The following is an 18,687-nucleotide window of genomic DNA, read 5'->3' as shown; positions in this document are numbered from 1 at the left end:
TGCTCAAACACTCCCCATTTTCGCTACTCAATAATCTCATGCCATGTCAACTCTTCCGTTCACTCCCCATTTTACACTCAATCACTAGCAATGGTCAAACACATGGAGAGTGGTAAACAATTTAAAAAAAATTGTGATTGGTTGAAAAAAGGTGGGGTCCACCATTAACCCTCTCTCTCTCTCCTCTATCTCTTCTCTTCTCTTTCGGTTTCTCTTTCGGTGAGCATTCACCGTCTTGGGCAAACGCCGAACACCGAATGTATTAGAAGAAACGATTAAACTTAATTTATGATATGTATATGTACTTATATTCGTATTAGTTAGAACTCGGATCATGATGATAAGTTATGGTGGGTATAATAAGCGGGTATATTCGAAACTGCCTATGACAGTTTTCCCGCCTCAATTAACCGCCATAATTTGTTAAGTATTTAAATGTAAGGACCGGCAACATTAACCGGCACCAAGACATTCAATCATTCCCGATAATTGTTTGTCCATTCATTCATTTCTGATTGTTCAAGTATGTCTAGTATATCCGCTGCCAACAAGTGTTTGAATCATCTGAATGATGATGATCCGATTAAGCAAGGTTCAATCCCAACATGTGGTATCAGAGCCACGGTGACAACCCTTCCATGCCAACACTATCAAGATGAAGAAACTAGACTGCAAAAGAAAAATCATCGGACCAAATTGTGTTATTACTGTCATCGTCCAGGCCACTTCATATATGACTGTAAATCAAAGGAAAATGATGAAAACACACAACTTGTCTCTCAAGCGGTAAATGCAGGGATACGAAAACAAAGGGAATCTGCAGAAGATAGGAACGAGATGATTGTGACAGGATCAGAGGGCGGTACATGGGGAGATATATGGTATGTTAGTCTTTCATTTACACAACACTATGCCGGTAATCTAAATGTTTTCAAACGTATCAAACATTTGGTGGGGGTTGAAACCAACTCGGGGGAAAACGATTTCCTGTTTATGCGGGGCATAGGGGTTGTAGAAGTCAAGTCCAATAATGAAAGGTTGTTGATTCAGGGTGTCTTATACACACCGGAATTAGATAGGAACGTACTCAGTCTAAATCAATTAACAATGCAAGGATTTACGGTTAAAAAGGATGGAGATACTTGCAAAATATTTCCTATGTTCTCATCTCCTATCAATAACACTGTGAATGAAATAACGGGGCTGTCGAAGGAAGATGAACTAGGCCTAAAAGAAAAACAAAAGGTGATAAGGTTGAATGATGTAAATGAAAAATACAAAGAGGAATACCTTAATTCCTATTTTGAAGATTTACATGTTTCCTCCGATGAAACGGATTGGAGTGTGATGATTATAAGGGCTTTGGAATTCAATGATTTCAAAGATTGTGTAAATCTGTTAAATATGTTAGAGGATGGCAAGTTTGTGTTCCATTACAAGTATGAACTAGAAAAGAAGTTCGAAGAAATGGTGTCTTGGTTTGTCATAACTTTCCTGGGTATAACCACAAGGCCTATGCCACCGGTGATGACCGAGAACAGAAAGGTAGACCTGCTGAGTCTGTACATGATTGTGGAACGAGATGGTGGTTACAACAGTGTAACCGAAGATAATCTCTGGCCAATTATCGCTAGAGACATGGGCTATGACTACAAGGATGGTGAATACATGCGGACCGTTTATGCCATGTATTTAGATATCCTAGTGTATTATTACAAGTTTAAAGACGTGCAAACAAGAGCCAACAACTCAGAAAGGATGAAGGGAAGGGAAGATGTACCTGAATGCAGCCTCGGAAGGAGCACAAGTGCTGAAGAAATCAAGGAAGTAACTGGAATGGAATCCTATGCGCTGTATGCTGAAAACAGTTGGGAAGGAGCATGGAATGCACACAAGAAAAGAAGGAAATTCAACTTTGATCATGCAAGAAAAGCTGTTGAAGAAGCAAATGCAAGTGTTCTTAAGGGTGCTACCAAACGTAATTAAGTTTAGAGGGAAGTATTAGAAGAAACGATTAAACTTAATTTATGATATGTATATGTACTTATATTCGTATTAGTTAGAACTCGGATCATGATGATAAGTTATGGTGGGTATAATAAGCGGGTATATTCGAAACTGCCTATGACAGTTTTCCCGCCTCAATTAACCGCCATAATTTGTTAAGTATTTAAATGTAAGGACCGGCAACATTAACCGGCACCAAGACATTCAATCATTCCCGATAATTGTTTGTCCATTCATTCATTTCTGATTGTTCAAGTATGTCTAGTATATCCGCTGCCAACAAGTGTTTGAATCATCTGAATGATGATGATCCGATTAAGCAAGGTTCAATCCCAACAGAATGGAGGTGGCATCCCCTTGTCGCGCGGTAAAGTGGGGTTACTGAAGGCTTCCCCGAACCCACTCCTTCCACCCTAACCTTCTTTTCAAAACTCATTAAAAAGTACGTAATTAATTAAAAAAGTTTTGCTAATGTGCAGCTAGCTCACCTGATAAAAACAAATTTAGAATTATTGGTAAATAGAGTAAAGTAAGTGTTGCCGTTAAAAAAAATGGAAGGTTTAAAATTTAAAACCCATTCATCTATGATTATGGTCCCCTTTGAAGCGTGAATAAAGTCCATAACTCTAGCTCATTGATAATGACAGTAAATAATAAAAATTACTTCACCTAAACATCGACGCCCACTTGCTTTGAAACATTCATCAATAGAAGTATGCAACTTAATGTTTTATATTTACTGACCGGTGTAGATCTTCAAATCAAAATGAATAAAATATTTTTCTCCCTTGTGTATAAAGGTAGAAATTAACATATGAAATACAATCAAATTAAACTACTTCTCTTCATGGCGTTCATAGTCTTGCGACCCTTCTTTCTTTTATGCTTATTAGTCCTTCTAACATGCACTGCATCGTTGTTAAGCCATGATGAAGAGTGTTTAGCTTTGTTTCAATTTAAACAAACCATTCATCATCAGAATTATGATGCTGATGGGTTTCAAAAGTTCGAGTCTTGGAGCAATATATCAAACTCTGATTGTTGTTTGTCTGACGGTGTGGTGTGTAGCAAGGGCCATGTGATTGGGATTGACTGGAGCGGACGAAATCTCACTGGAGTTATCAACTCTAGTAGTACCCTCTTCGAGCTTGCTCATCTTCAGATCCTCAATCTCTCTATGAACAACTTTGTTGAATCTCGAATCCCACCTGAGATTGCGCGTCTAAAGCAATTAAGACATCTCGATCTCTCTTACTCTGGATTCAATGGCCATATCCCAAATGAATTCTCACACTTAATGCTACTCTCTTCGTTAGATCTATCTAGGAATCCCCTAAAGCTTCCAAATCCTGGGCTTGAGTATTTGTTGAAAAACATGACTAGTCTGGAATTCCTCGATCTCTCTGGAGTTGACATTAGTGTTGGCAGCGGAAGTTTGTCATGAACATCATGTTCATAACCAGAACTTGATTCATCACAACCATAACTGGATTTCATGTTGAATCAGTTTGTCAACAAGGACCACACACTCTTCGATTGTAATTGATAATAGAAAGAATTCGGAATAAGGATATTAAGGATTAATATCTTGGTACAGAACATAAACTGCCGGTAAATGTATATATATACAGACATGAAGATGGCGGTTGGCGGTTGTTTATGGCAGTTAGGATTGGCGCCAAAAACTGCCATTTGAACCAGTGTCACATATGACACATACCCCTTCGCTTATTTACGTAATACACACACATAATAGTAATAATGTTACATATAAGTATCATAATAATTAACTAAGATATAATCGAGTTTATTGTTTCTAATACTCCCCCTTAAACTGGATTATATCCACGGGAATTCATTGACACACTTCGGTTGGCTTCGTTCACAGCCTTTTCTGCTTGCCTGAAATCGAATCTTCGCCGCTTCTGCATTTTGTTCATTCCCTTCCAATCATTTCCTGCGAAGAGAGCATAGTGTTCTCTTTCATCTTCCGGCATGCATCCTTCGCTAATGGCTCTCCTTCCTCCTTCAGCAGCTACATCCTCACTCCTTGCCGCTCCATGTGAACTATTACCTCTGACATTTTCTTGAATGGATTTGAACTTATAATAGTATATAAGAACATCTAAATACATGGCATATGCTATCCTCATGTATTCTCCATCTTCATACTCATGCCCCATGTCTTTAGAAATCATGGCCCATAGATTGTTAAACGTCACAGTACGGTGACCTCCTTCCCTTTTGACTACCATGTAAAGATCTAACAGATTTACCCTCTTATTATTTCTTATGAACACCGGTATTGGTCTTGAACGTATCCCCATTTGTATGCGCAGGAACCAGTCAATCATGTCTTCAAATTTTCCTTCTATGTAATACTTGTATTTCGCTACATATTCACCGTCTTCTAACATGTCTAACAGGGCTTTACAATCTTGAAATTTGTTGAACTTCATGGATTGCAGGATCATAATGTTCCAATCGGGTTCATTGGAAGACAAGTTTAACCTTTCGAAATACTCATTCAAATAATCGGATTTGAATGTTTCATGTTCCAATTGTTTCTCTATTATGCACAGTTTTTCTTTTTCACCCATTTCATCTTCTCTTGTTGTTCCATTAAAATAGTTTTTCTTATTCTGAAGTGGTGTGCAAAACATAGGAAACAATTTACATCTCTCGCCGTTAAACTTCACCGTAATGCCTTGTATGATCAGTTGATCAAGGCTGAGGACATTTCTATCCAAGTCTGGTGTATAATACACACTTTGAATTCGAAAATTTTCACTTCCGGATATAACATCCACAACCCCTAAGCCCCGTATGAAGAAAAATTGATTTTCTCCGGTGTTTGTTTCGACGCCATATATGTTTTTGATTCTTTTGAAAGACTCTAAATTTCCTGAAAAATGACGCTTGAGTTTTGTACTGACATACCATATTTCTGACCAACGTCCACCGTCTGTTCCACTGATGATGAATTCTGAGTCTCTTGTGTTGTCTGCATCTTGAATTTGTGTACCGACGTCCATAACTTGCCTGATCAACAACGCCGCTTCATCGTTTTCTTTTTCTTTGCAGAATGCTACTTGATGTCCTGCCAGTTTGCAATAATAGCACCGTTTCTGCATCACTTTGCCCTTTTATCTTTCACGTTGTTCATCGGAACAGTGCTTACATGGAAGCACCGACGCAGACACATGAGTCACGTCTTCTGTAAGATCCGGTGTGGCTCTGATACCACTTGTTGGCAGCGGAAGTTTGTCATGAACATCATGTTCATAACCAGAACTTGATTCATCACAACCATAACTGGATTTCATGTTGAATCAGTTTGTCAACAAGGACCACACACTCTTCGATTGTAATTGATAATAGAAAGAATTCGGAATACGGATATTAAGGATTAATATCTTGGTACAGAACATAAACTGCCGGTAAATGTATATATATACAGACATGAAGATGGCGGTTGGCGGTTGTTTATGGCAGTTAGGATTGGCGCCAAAAACTGCCATTTGAACCGGTGTCACATATGACACATACCCCTTCGCTTATTTACATAATACACACACATAATAGTAATAATGTTACATATAAGTATCATAATAATTAACTAAGATATAATCGAGTTTATTTTTTCTAATAATTAGTTCCTCCGTTCCTCGTTTCTTGGCCAATTTTTCTTCCTTGAGGCATATCGAACTCAGAGATTGTCAGCTTCGAGATGAATTTCCATCAGCAGTATTTCACCTACCGAAGTTGAAACATCTTAGCATGGGAAACAATTCCAACCTCACTGGTTTCTTACCTGAATTTCATAACACCTCGTTACTTGAGAAGCGATATCTGTTTTCAACTGGTTTTGCTGGGATTATACCGGAATCCATAAGCAATCTTAACCATCTGAAAGTCTTGTCCCTTCAAATTTGTCATTTCTCATGGCATATTCCAGGTTCACTCCATAACTTGACACATCTAACTTACTTGGGTCTTGCTGAAAATGAGTTAGCCGGATTAGTCCCTTCATTGGTAAGTCTTTCGAAAGTCACTATTTTGGATCTTCCTTATAACAAGTTTGAGAAAGGAAGCATGTACGGTTGGATAAACAAACTTACTAATCTAAATGAACTGTATCTAGATAGTATGAACATACACGATGAAATCCTACCCTATCTTGCAAACCTAACCAAACTTAGTATTGTCTCAATGAGTCAAAATTTTATTTATGGTAGTATCCCATCTTCATTTACAAACCTCACCCAACTAATAGTGATAGACCTTAAAATAAATCAATTGCAAGGACAAATATTTAGCTCTTTTTTGAAATTCAAAAGTCTCGAGTATCTTACCATAGGTTACAACAAATTTAATGGCACAGTGGGACTCGAATCGTTTTTAGGACTCAACAAACTCGAAGTTTTGAGTATAGATCAAAATAGCTTGTCATTTGTAACCACCAGCAATTACACCAATGCCACCCTACCAGAATTGTCACTTCTAGGATTGTCATCATGCAACTTGAAGGGATTCCCAGCCTTTTTACGCTTCCAAACGAAAAAATGGAAGCCTTAGCTCTTAGGTACAATGAAATTGAAGGCCTGGTACCAAACTGGATTTGGAATAATAGCCAAGAAACATTACAAATGATTGACCTGGCAAACAACTTCATCACTGGCTTTGATCAGCATCCCCAGTTACTCCCATGGGTTTGTTTGGAATTCTTTGACATGTCATATAATAAGCTACAAGGGAGGCTTCCAATGTCTCCACACACCATAGTTGCTTATGATGTCTCAAACAATTATTTGAATGGAGAAATACCACCATGGATATGTGAACTAAAATTCCTTCAATTCCTAGATTTGTCTTCTAACAAGATGACCGGAACCCTTCCTTCTTGTTTTGGCAACTTGTACAATTCGCTGTCGGTTTTAGATCTGAAACAAAATAGTTTTCATGGGCCAATGATGAATACATGTACGCAAGGAAGCCCTTTGAAGAAGATTGATTTGAGTGAAAATCAATTTAGTGGTCAGGTGTCAAAATCTTTGGCTGATTGTATCAAATTAGAGTTTCTCTCTCTTGCAGCCAATTCTTTTGAAGATGTTTTTCCGCTTTGGTTGGGAACTCTTCCCGACCTACAAGTGCTCATTTTGAGGTCCAATAAATTTTATGGTGCAATTCAAGGTCTCTCAAGTATTAGCCCGCTGTTTCTCAAGCTACGGATCATAGACATTTCCAATAACGGCTTTAGTGGTCAATTGCCTCACAAGTCATTCCAAACTTGGAATGCAATGAAATCTGTTTACCAGGGCAGATCAGCTGCTATGGGATCCGTCATTCCCTTCACTTCATTTGGGACTTTTCCGTTTACATACTCGATGACGTTAACAACCAAAGGTGTCAAGTTAGAGTACAAGAAAATTCTGAACATCTTCGTAGCCATCGATCTCTCATGTAACAACTTTGAAGGGCAAATCCCACAATCACTCCAAGATCTTCAAGGACTCGAATCTCTTAATCTTTCCAACAACCATTTTACCGGTCATATCTTGCCGTCTTTGGGAAACCTAAAATACCTTGAATCTTTGGATCTTTTCCAAAATGAGCTATCAGGAAAAATCCCTCAACAATTGTTGCAACTTGGTTTCCTTTCTATTCTGAATGTGTCCTTCAACCACCTTGATGGGCACATACCACAAGGGAAACAATTCAACACATTCGAGAGCAATTCCTACTTGGGTAATCCCGGATTGTGTGGAAAACCAATGTCTAAGGAATGTGGAAAGTTCAAGGTATTACTTCCCCCGACAAGTAGCAATGAGTATAAGTCTCTCATGCCTAGTGACATAATTGATTGGATGGTGATACTATTGGAAGTGGTTTGATAATTGGAATTGTTATTGGAAACCTTCTTTATGCAAGGTATGGTGATTGGTTCATTGAACGACTAGGGATGAGAAACGACAGTTGGGTAAGGCCATTAAGGAATACAAGGAAAAACTAACGTCTTCATGGTTGTACTTTTGGATGAATTATAGCACGTTATGCTACTTTACAATTATATCTTTAAATCATGTAATACAAATATAAGTGTACTCTATATCTTAGCAAATATTTGCTATTGATTTTCCTTCAGAGAATGTTTTAGATATCTAGTGTCTTTTATTTTTTCAGCAAATTAATATATATCAATGAAGCATACAAATTGTTAGAAATGTAGGAACACAAGTAGGTTTTTTTTATTGTAAAGAAGATTCATTATATTAATGAAGATCGACCTAGTAAGTAGCTAGAAAACAGATGATACACCATATTACACCATATTTAATCCCCAGGCCGGTATTCGTATGGTTGTATTTTCAACAAGTCTTAATTTGATATAGTATTAGGATTAGCCATACTCGGTCCGTTGCCATTCATACACAAGTAGATGGAAACGTAGTACAACACTGGTCTAATGAAGCTGATTGGCAAGGTTCTACTTAACCGGAGCAGATCGCAACTCAAGCACAATTGCAGTCCGTATACGCAAATTAAAAACTTCAATTATATTGTGTTGAACATATATATGTATATATATATAGGGATCGGTTGGTTCAAATGAAAACCACCCCCAGTTGCGAGAACCGTGAGAACCAATATTAACGAATCAAAAATGGACACCACAATAAATATGTGATATAATGGAGGGGTATTTTGGTAAATTAACAAAACTGACATATCCATTTTCGAGGTGTATAAAAGAAGATCTCTTTTTGTAAAAGCAGGGTGTAGGTCCCTTGTCGAAGGATGACGAACCTAAACCTTGTTATACTAACCCACTAGCAAGTGCGGAATCCAAGCTAGCAAGCAAACCGGGATGAAGCAAGTATAAACACAACACAAGGGTTCACCGATTAACACAACTTGTATTAATGCAAATGAAGGTTTCGGTTACAAGCACAATGTTTACAAATCTAACTTGCAAACTCTCAATGTGTGTGTGTGTGTTTTCTGGACAGAATGCTCTCAAGCTCTCTCGAAAGTCTCTATGTGAATCTGTCTAAGTGTCTGTCTAACACATACACTGCATGGGTATTTATACCCAGCCCATGATGTCCAGTCCGAAGGATCCGATAGATGGTCCGAAGGATCATCTATCGATGACAAGTCAATCGAAGGATCAGCATAGACTTCGAAGGATGATCTATCGATCATCCATCGAAGGTTCATCTTTCGATCACCTCGAAGGATCAACATTATCCTTCGAGAGCTATCCTTCAAGCTATCCTTCGATCTATCCTTCGTCATAGACAAACATCTTTCAACATACAAACTGTTGTCCAAGTCAAACCAGGAGGACGGTTGACTTGGTCAACTTACAAGACTGACAAGGACATCGTTTACATCGTGACCGAATACAGACAAAGTACAGACACAAATGCACCAACAAACTCCCCCTTGGCTGTAGCTTTGTCTTTATCTTCTATAGTTGTAGACTCGTCTCGAACTTCGACGGTCTTTGGTCTTCGAGTTCCCAAAACTCTGATGTCCTATCAAGTCTTTATAGTCGGAGGATCTTCAAAGTCTTCACGTCTTGAAAGCAGAGAGTGTATCAACAAACTACCCGTATCATGTAGGAAGTGTGTTGACAAACTCCCCCTTGGCATAAGCTCCCCCTTGAGTTATGCTCGTGAATGACTTGGTCTTTATGAAGTGAGATCCTTGTGGTGTTGATGATGACCAGCGGCAACTCGATCATCTTCATCCTTTGAGCGCCTTCTCGTCGTGTCTTCATTCCAAAGCTTGTCATTGACCATGTTCTCCTAGCCTTTAGAATCTGCACATGCAAGAAATCTAAACGCGTAATGAGAACAACTGCTTGGAATAGTTAGTATAACCAAATGACACACGAATGACCATGTCATAATCAAACACCGTCCGACAGTTTGAAAGTTTAATAAATTTATCAATTTTAAATTCTAACTTTCAAAATCTGCAAATTTTGACCGTTTATGAAGATTTAGTCAATTCGGTTTTCGTTTAGGTTTCAGGTAACGAAGACTCGAGCTCCAACATCGTACGATCGAAAATAAAGTAGAAATAAAATCTTTTTGGCTTTTACAAAGTTTATATTAAAACACGCCTAAAATCTTTTTGGTATTTTTGAAATTAAAAGACAACAATTTAAAATCCTTTGAGTGTTATCAAACGACATCACCGCTAATGTCGTGCTGATATGCACCAAACGACGAAACTGTTTAAAAGAAAACAATAAAAGTTAAGCAATAAACAGATAAATATATACAAACATTCTTTTTGCGAGTTTCGAGGGTAAGAGAATCATATCAGTGTACAGTCATGCCAAAACACTCTTGTTGTTCAGTTAGTTAACATTAAGATAAGCATCCTATAACAATTATCGGTATTGTTGTCCACTTAAGCTCAACTTATCAGATGTAATCATGGCGAGGGGATACGTTAAGGTATGATTTATACTTACCGACCGGTGTTCATCCACATCACGACACATTCCCGTATCAAGGTATGCACGAGAGTTCATCTTACTGGTGAGTATACCGATTATCATCTGTTTGATCGTATAAGCTGTGAGATACTCACTTATTTTGAATGAAAACAAGCCCTATGTGATATAATCACTTATTGATGAGGAACTTGATTTTCATATGCATGAGGGCACAGGTGCAAGTCCGTGAATAGGTCAGTACTTCCGTACAGCAGAGAGACGAACTTGACACCCGGATAAATGTGATATTTTATCACTTATTTGATTTGGACATGTGATTGTTTATCACTTATTGAGGTCGAATGCAGTATGTAATATGTACACGTATGTATAGTATCATGGAAGATCTAGACTTGCGTCCCCGTTATTTTTCGGTAAAAGATACAACCATGGTACCCAGATGATAAGCAGCATAAAGACCGAATATCTCAGAACCTCGGCAATCTATCAAACGAAATTTCGGTACTAAGACCATATGCCAATGAATGGTTCCCACCTGGTCTTCAGTCGATTAAGATTTATATCACCCTGCACACTTTAAAATGATTGTGAGCCTACCGATACATCTTATATAGAGCTGCTTATCGTTTTTCATTTAAGGTTTAAAGAGGTTTGGATAGACCACTGATGTACTATCATTTTCTCTTTTGCTCTCCAGGAAACTCATTTTTGTTTTTCTATTGTTTTTGTGTTTTTGAAATTTTTCGATGTTTTTGGATTTTCCGATTTTTGGATTTACTCCCCCTAAAATCAATAAACTAAGATAAATTTAAAAGACACAAAGATATTTACAAAAATGATTTTCCGATGTTGGTTTTACTCTTGCTTGACCTTAATGCCGTTTACCAGTAATAAAAAGTCAAATCTTGATTTGTCAAATGCTTTGGTAAATAAGTCGGCACGTTGGTCATCGGTGTGGACCTTAACAACATCGATTAGCCTTTTCTCAAAGCAATCACGTATGAAGTGATATTTGATTTCGATGTGTTTGGTCTTTGAGTGCTGCACAGGATTTCTAGTGATATCTAAAGCAGCAGAATTATCAACGTAAATAGGAGTAGTTAGGAATTCAAAACCGTAGTCCCGCATTTGTTGTTGAATCCAAAGAACTTGGGAGCAACAACTTGAGGCAGCAATGTATTCAGCTTCGCATGTTGATGTAGCGACACACGTCTGCTGCTTCTTGCACTGCCATGTGACTAGGCGATTTCCTAAAAACTGACATCCAGCCGTTGTGGATTTACCGTCGATTTTGCATCCGCCAAAATCAGAATCACTGAAAGCTACCAATTCAAAGTTATTATCCCTAGGGTACCACAGACCGGTGTCAGGGTACGCCTTCAAATAATGAAAAATCCTTTTAACAGCTGCAAGATGTGAGGCCTTCGGATTAACTTGATATCTGGCAAGCAGGCACGTTGGGTACATTATGTCTGGCCTTGATGCTGTGAGGTACATAAGAGATCCAATCATCGCGCGGTAGTTTGAGGGGCTAACAGCTTCTCCCTTCAAGTCAGGAGTAATTCCGTGATTAGTTGGCAATGGGGTACCAATGGGCGTTGCATCAGACATCTGGAACCGGCTCAAGATGTCACCAACATATTTAGTCTGATGGATGAATATCCCAGACTCTGTTTGTTGTACTTGTAGGCCCAAGAAGAAGGTCATTTCCCCCATAGCACTCATCTCGAATTTATCCTGCATGATGCGCTCGAATTCCCTACACAAGACATCATTAGTAGAACCAAAAATAATATCATCAACATATACCTGTACCAGAAGAAGATCTCCATCTTGTTCTTTGATGAAGAGAGTACAGTCGATAAGACCTCTTCGAAAACCGTTCTCCAGCAGATAGTGAGATAAAGTTGCATACCAAGCTCGCGGTGCTTGATGAAGACCATAAAGAGCTTTGTTGAGCAACCAAACCCGATCGGGATGGATAGGATCTTCAAAACCTGGAGGCTGTTCGACGTATACCTCTTCTTCAACCACACCATGTAAGAATGCACTTTTCACGTCCATCTGATAAACCTTGAATCCTTTGAAGGATGCATAGGCTAGAAAGATTCGAATTGCTTCGAGACGTGCCACCGGTGCATAGACTTCGTTGTAGTCGATCCCTTCAATCTGACGAAAACCTTGAACGACTAAACGTGCTTTGTTTCGGATAACAACTCCGCGGTCATCCTTTTTGCATTTGAAAACCCAACGGGTACCAATCTTCTTGTATCCAGCAGGTTTCTCTACTAGTTTCCAGACACCCAGCTTCTGGAATTGTTGCAGTTCTTCCTGCATTGCTTCAACCCAAGCATTATCTTTCAAAGCTTCTTTCCACGTTCTTGGTTCTTCCTGTGAGACATAACACGCGAAAGACCAATCGTTTTGTTGCCCGGATTCTCGAATAGCTGCATACAAGCCTGCATTGTTGTTGTTTCGCAACATGTTTCTTGTTTGAACGCCACTTTGCGCATTTCCAATGATGTTTTGTTGAGGATGGGTATTATGAATCCTTGTTTCTGGATTATCTGGAACTGGAACATTTATACCCAGGTTGTTCAGATTAAGATCAACAACCAATTCAAGGCCCGGAATTGACGAAGAGGATGATGCAGTAGCCTCAGCTGTTCGATGGGCATCCACTGGAGGAGTACCCTCTGAAGTACCATGAACTGCTGTTGTTGGGGCTTCTTGATCTGCATCTACAAATTCATCATCCTCTGAAGATTCGTTCAATTCGTTTGCATCATGAAAATCCTCATTGTTGAGAGTATTATTGTTCACCGAAGAGGATGGTTCTTGATTAACAAGAATTGGACGAACCACCGGTGAAACTGTTGCATTGTCACTCTCGAAAAACATCCTAGCCGCAACATTTTCTTCAACGGCTTCAATATTGATCGAATTGAAGAAGTCATCGTACTCAAACATCCAAGGTTGACCCGGATTTTTGACTGGCAAAGTGTGCCGTTGTACTCTGACCTCAGACCATTCCTCGACCCTTTTAGTCTCTAGATTCCAGACTCGTAAGTTAGGGGTGGCATACCCAAGAAAGTATCCATCAATTGCTTTTGCCCCAAACTTTCCATTAGGATCGATGATTGTGCATGGAGCTCCAAACGGTTCTAGATAAGACAAATCTGGTTTCCGTTTTTGAAGAAGCTCAAAGCAGGTCTTGTTGTGCCTTTTGACTGTAAGGACTCGGTTCAATGTGTAACATGCAGAGGCCACAGCTTCAGTCCAGAATGGAATGGGTAGCTGCGACTCTACCAACATTGTCCTAGCAGTCTCGATCAATGTGCGGTTCTTACGTTCAGCGACACCATTCTGTTGAGGAGTATAAGCTGCACTAAACTCATGAAGAATACCCTTTGAAATGCAAAACTCCTATGGAATGATTTTTAAATTCAGTACCATTGTCGCTACGTATCCGCCTAACCTTCAACTTATACAAATTCTCAATCTGAATGATCAAGTTTTTGATAATACCAAAGGTTTCACTCTTGTGTGCCATGAAAGCTACCCAGGAAAATCTTGAATAATCATCAGTTATCACGAGACAGTATTGATCACCCCGAATACTCTTGTGCTTGACAGGACCGAACAAATCCATGTGCAAACGTTCAAGAGGAACTGCCACCGTGTTGATCTTCTTTGTAGGGTGCTTCTTCTTTGTTTGCTTTCCTTTCTGGCACGAAACACAGACGTCTTGAAGATGGAAATTTTTTAGGGGAACGCCATTCACCAATTCATTTGAAACCAAATGATTCATTTTGCGTAAGTGAATGTGACCCATTCGTCTGTGCCAAGAGATAGTGTCTTTTTCTGTGGCTTTGGAAACGAAACAAGTTGCTTGTGCAGACGTAGTAATAGCTTGGCTCATGTCAAGGACGTACAAATCATTTATCCTTGGAGCCGACAAGAGAATCCATTCTTTTGGAATTTTGAAGCCGGGCTTCAGCACATAACATCCATTAGCATCAAAGTGTACTGAGAACTGCTTGTCACAGATTTGAGAAACACTAAGAAGATTGTGATCAAGTTGTTGCACAAAGTTGATCTTGTCAAAGCTGACAATCCTGTTGGATATCATTCCTTCACCTGTTATATATCCACCTTTATCTCCAGCAAAAGCAACATAACCTCCTCTAATAGATTTAACGTCGTAGAGAAGCTTCATGTCGCCTGTCATGTGCCTGGATGCTCCACTATCAACAATCCAATGACTACTGACAGTTCCTCCTGAAGCACCCTGCACATGAACTCAAATGAATTAGTTGGAGATGGGGACCCAAGCCATTGTGGTCTTGGGTCTTCCATTTTCATCAATGACAATAACTTCTTGTCTTTGATGGTTGGTGAATTGTGATGGTCCCCCTGATTCAGTAACCGATTTTGGTTTCCAGGTCTGTTTTGTTTTACCAGTGTCTTTCTTTAAAATTTTAACTTCTTGATTGTTTGAAGTTGTAGAATTGTCTGGTTTTACAGCAACAGATTGTTTTTGAACCACATCGATTTTAATTGCTTTTTCAATCTTCTTGACCTGTTGCCGTTTCTGTTTCTTTTCCCTTTCTTTTACAAGTCGGGGATCTTGTTTTGTGGAAACAGATGGCTTACGGTCAGTCTTTCCACGGGGATCATCAACCTTTTCTTTTTGCTTATGAAGATATGGACAATTACGAATAATATGTCCAATGGTTCCACACTCAAAACATGATCTTCGTTCTACAAACCCCGAAGTATCATGTGATTGATTAGCCGATGATGTTGAACTTTGTGAACCCGAGGTACTAGGTTTTGAACTGCTTGGTTCATTCCTTTTCTGTATAATAGCTTTCTTGACAAAGTCTAAGTTAGATTTGTTTTCAAAAGTCTCAATTTTATCCGTTCCCGTCGATTTCACAAAGTTAACGTTTTTCTTCTTCTTTTGATTCGGCTTCTTTTGGACTTGAGCCGGTGATTTTTCTTTGGGCTTGGTATGATTTTGCTGTTTTGGCACTGTTGGTAATTTCTTGTTGCCAAATTGTTTTCGAATTTCAGCCTTTGGAATAGGAGGACACTGTGTAACTGTAACACGTGGTCCTGCCTTTCCCAAAAACTTACTTGTCGAATTTTCAAAGACTTTACAGATTAAGGATTGATTAACATTCTTAATGGGAAAATCTTTGTCTGAGTAAATTTTATCATCACCAACTAGAGTGTACAGCAAATTCACACTCTCCGGCTCTTCTGCAGATGAGGACTCAGTTGCAACAGTCTTAGCGGGCTTCACAGGGGGATCACATAGAATGTGATTCTCGAGAGGTATGTCCTCATTCTTGGCTACCGCATCAGACTTTGCTGGGACAGTATCATCAGATTCATCATCAGAAGAATCAGCATCCTCAATCACAACTGGAGGATCTTGATTCTGTTCAGCACTTACAAATGTATCTGCTGACACATCTGAATCTGAGGATACTTCCTTTTGGTATCCGAGTCCTGCAGCAAACTCCTTAACATCTAGAGGCACAGAAGGTTCAAATAACACTCTGTCCTCCTCATCTGGCATGGCATCATAATTGTGTCTAACTGGTGGTGGACATTTCTTGTAGCCAATGCATGTGACATCCCTCTTTTCCTTCTGAACATCAATGATGTGATCCAACACATAGCTAGAGCTCAAATAACTGTCTAGCTTAAGCTGGATTGCATCGCTTTCTGTTTTCACACAAGCCATCTCTTTTTGCATAATCTCCAGGCGAGATATATACAAATTGATGTCCGTCTGTTTTCTTGAAACCATTTTTGTCAATTCAGTTTTATCTTTCTTTAATGTCTCAATCATTGACTTAAATTCTTTTTCATGGTTTTCGTAAAACATGTTGGCTTCTGTGCATTTGGAAAGGTCCACAGTCAATTTCTGATTGTGAATGAATGTCACATCATATTTCTCTTGCAAAGCCTCATGCTTGCTTTGCAAGTCACACCACTCAGCACTCAAGGAACTATGTTTGTCTTGCAAGTCAAACAAACTAGCTTGTAAAGCATCATGTTTGGCTTGCAACTCAGACATGTTTCCTTCTAAGTCAGCATACCTAGCATGCAACCTAGCACATTCATCACAATTAACAGCAGTGGGTTCATCGACACATACCTGACTTGATGAACCGTCGACATTAGCCATAAAGGCTAAATGGAGAGAAGACGAAGTATAAGCAGCTTGATCCACCAAAATAGATCTTCTTTGAGTTTCAGCTGCCGCTTCCTCCAAAAGCCCATCAAAGTCAGCATCATCCAAAACATTAGATGTCTCACCCTCATGATCATCACCAGAATTGGATGATTCTTCATCAACACTTCTGCTGTACCCAGAAGAGTCTTCATCTTCAAACGATTCACCACCACTGGCAGAAGATTCTCCACCACTGGTGTGAACTAACTCCTTCACAATCTGAGCAAAACATGCTGTTCCATCGGGAGCATCACCACCCAACTGGATTGACCAGTCACAGCCTTCATCCACCTGAACTGCAAGAGCCCGGTTAGTTTGGTTGTTGACAAGCACCAATGTACGCTCATTGTTTCTGTTCTGCTGATTGCCTTGATTTCTGAAGGGGTTTTGGTTTCCATGTTGAGCTGGCTTCGTACATTCCCTTTTAAAGTGACCCTGTTCACCACAGTTGAAGCACTTTACAGCTTGTTTGTCGAACCCATACTTGGTGTCTCTCTTACTTTCCAAGCTGGTTCTTCCAGTACTTTCCATCCAATCCTTTGCTCTTCTCACAGCACTCGCAAAGGCCCACTTGATATCCATCAAGTCCATCTCTTCTTTATCAATCTGCCTATAATCTTCTTGTGTCAGATTAATGTTGCCAATCTGACCTTCTATTAACCCACAGTACGCGCTCACTACAGTGTTAAGCAGCTCCATGTGTTCCTTAGCTACTTCTACACTGACTTTAGAAAAACTGGAAGTGTCGAGCTGTACTGTACTTGGCTTTGACTGTTGACCAGCAGATGATGTTCCTCCATAACATGCACGTTGTGTTTGAGCAGGAGGAGGAGGAGGAGGTGGCTGTATTGGATTTCCATACATGTCTGTGGTAGGAGGTGGCTTTACAGGAACTTGCACCGGATTACCATACATATCCGTGCTTGTGACAAATGCCGTTTGTAAAGGAGCATGTGGACCTGTTCTTGCAGACGAAGTAGTGGAAGTTCCACAATACATTTCAGGATTTTGTGGCAATGGAACTCTCTTCGCCTTTAATGTTTCCTCCTGATCCTTGTTTTCCAGAAGCTGCACGAAGTCGTTGATATTTGTAGTTTTCAACACTCCGTTATACTTCAGGATTTCCAAGAAACTACTCCATTGGGGAGGCAAAGCATCAGCAAACTTTTTCACCACTTCTGCTTGAGTTGTCGTCACACCAAAATTATTCAGCTCAGTAAGCAAATGATAAAACCGACTTGTCATGTCTCCCAAAGACTCCTTATCTAAACATGTGAAACAGTCGAATTCTTTCTTGAGCAGATCATGACGCAATTGACGTGTTGCTTCATTCCCTACTCCTCTGGTTTTCAAACCGTCCCACAGCTTCTTTGTAGTCTTGAAGCTGACAAACTGATGATAGATGTCTTTGCTTAGCGCCTGAGTGAGAATGGCGTAGGCTTTCTTTTCCAGATCATGTATTTTCTTTTGCTCTTCTGGAAGATCGGCAAAACTAGCAGTTGTTGAAGCGGCGACTTCGATAGCTTGATCAAAATCTGTGGTGAAACGTATCCACAGCTCTGTATTCTGGCCCAGAACATATGTACGGAATCTGTCAGCCCAACCCGGATACTCATTTAAATGCATCAGCTTCGGAGGTCGATTCAAACTTCCTGTTTCACTTTCGCTCAGTAAGATACTTTGGATACTAGGAGTTTGATTCGAGACTAACGCCCACTGATTTCCCTGAGAAGATGTCGATACCGGAGACTCGGCCCATGAAGGCGATAGACTTGTAGACGTGTATTTTCCACTGTCTGGCGCCGGTGTACCCCACCATGAGGGAGTGACACCTGAACTTGTATATTTACCACTGTCGGGGGCCGGATTCCACCAATTCGGATTCATGATTGATAAGCAAAATAAATGCTAAGTAAGAATTCCGAAAGATCACACAGTCGAAGGATCCTGG

General features: G+C 39.6%; 1 protein-coding gene across 1 annotated transcript; it reads left to right on the top strand.

Annotated features, from left to right (window-relative positions):
* The first annotated feature begins 6,572 nt into the window (after positions 1–6,572).
* LOC110901692 (receptor-like protein 43) lies at positions 6,573–7,901 on the top strand. The gene has a single exon (XM_022148495.1). The coding sequence runs from the start codon at positions 6,573–6,575 to the stop codon at positions 7,899–7,901; it is 1,329 nt and encodes a 442-aa protein (XP_022004187.1).
* Positions 7,902–18,687: the final 10,786 nt, after the last annotated feature.

The sequence above is a fragment of the Helianthus annuus genome, chromosome 11 (assembly GCF_002127325.2).
Source record: "Helianthus annuus cultivar XRQ/B chromosome 11, HanXRQr2.0-SUNRISE, whole genome shotgun sequence".
Lineage (NCBI taxonomy): Eukaryota > Viridiplantae > Streptophyta > Magnoliopsida > Asterales > Asteraceae > Helianthus > Helianthus annuus.
Note: the sequence above shows the minus strand (reverse complement) of the source record. Positions and strands in the feature narration are given on the sequence as shown.

What these genes read in the sequence shown, in the direction of transcription:
- LOC110901692 (XM_022148495.1), top strand. Translation starts at nt 6,573, where the DNA reads ATGGAAGCCTTAGCTCTTAGGTACAATGAAATTGAAGGCCTGGTACCA.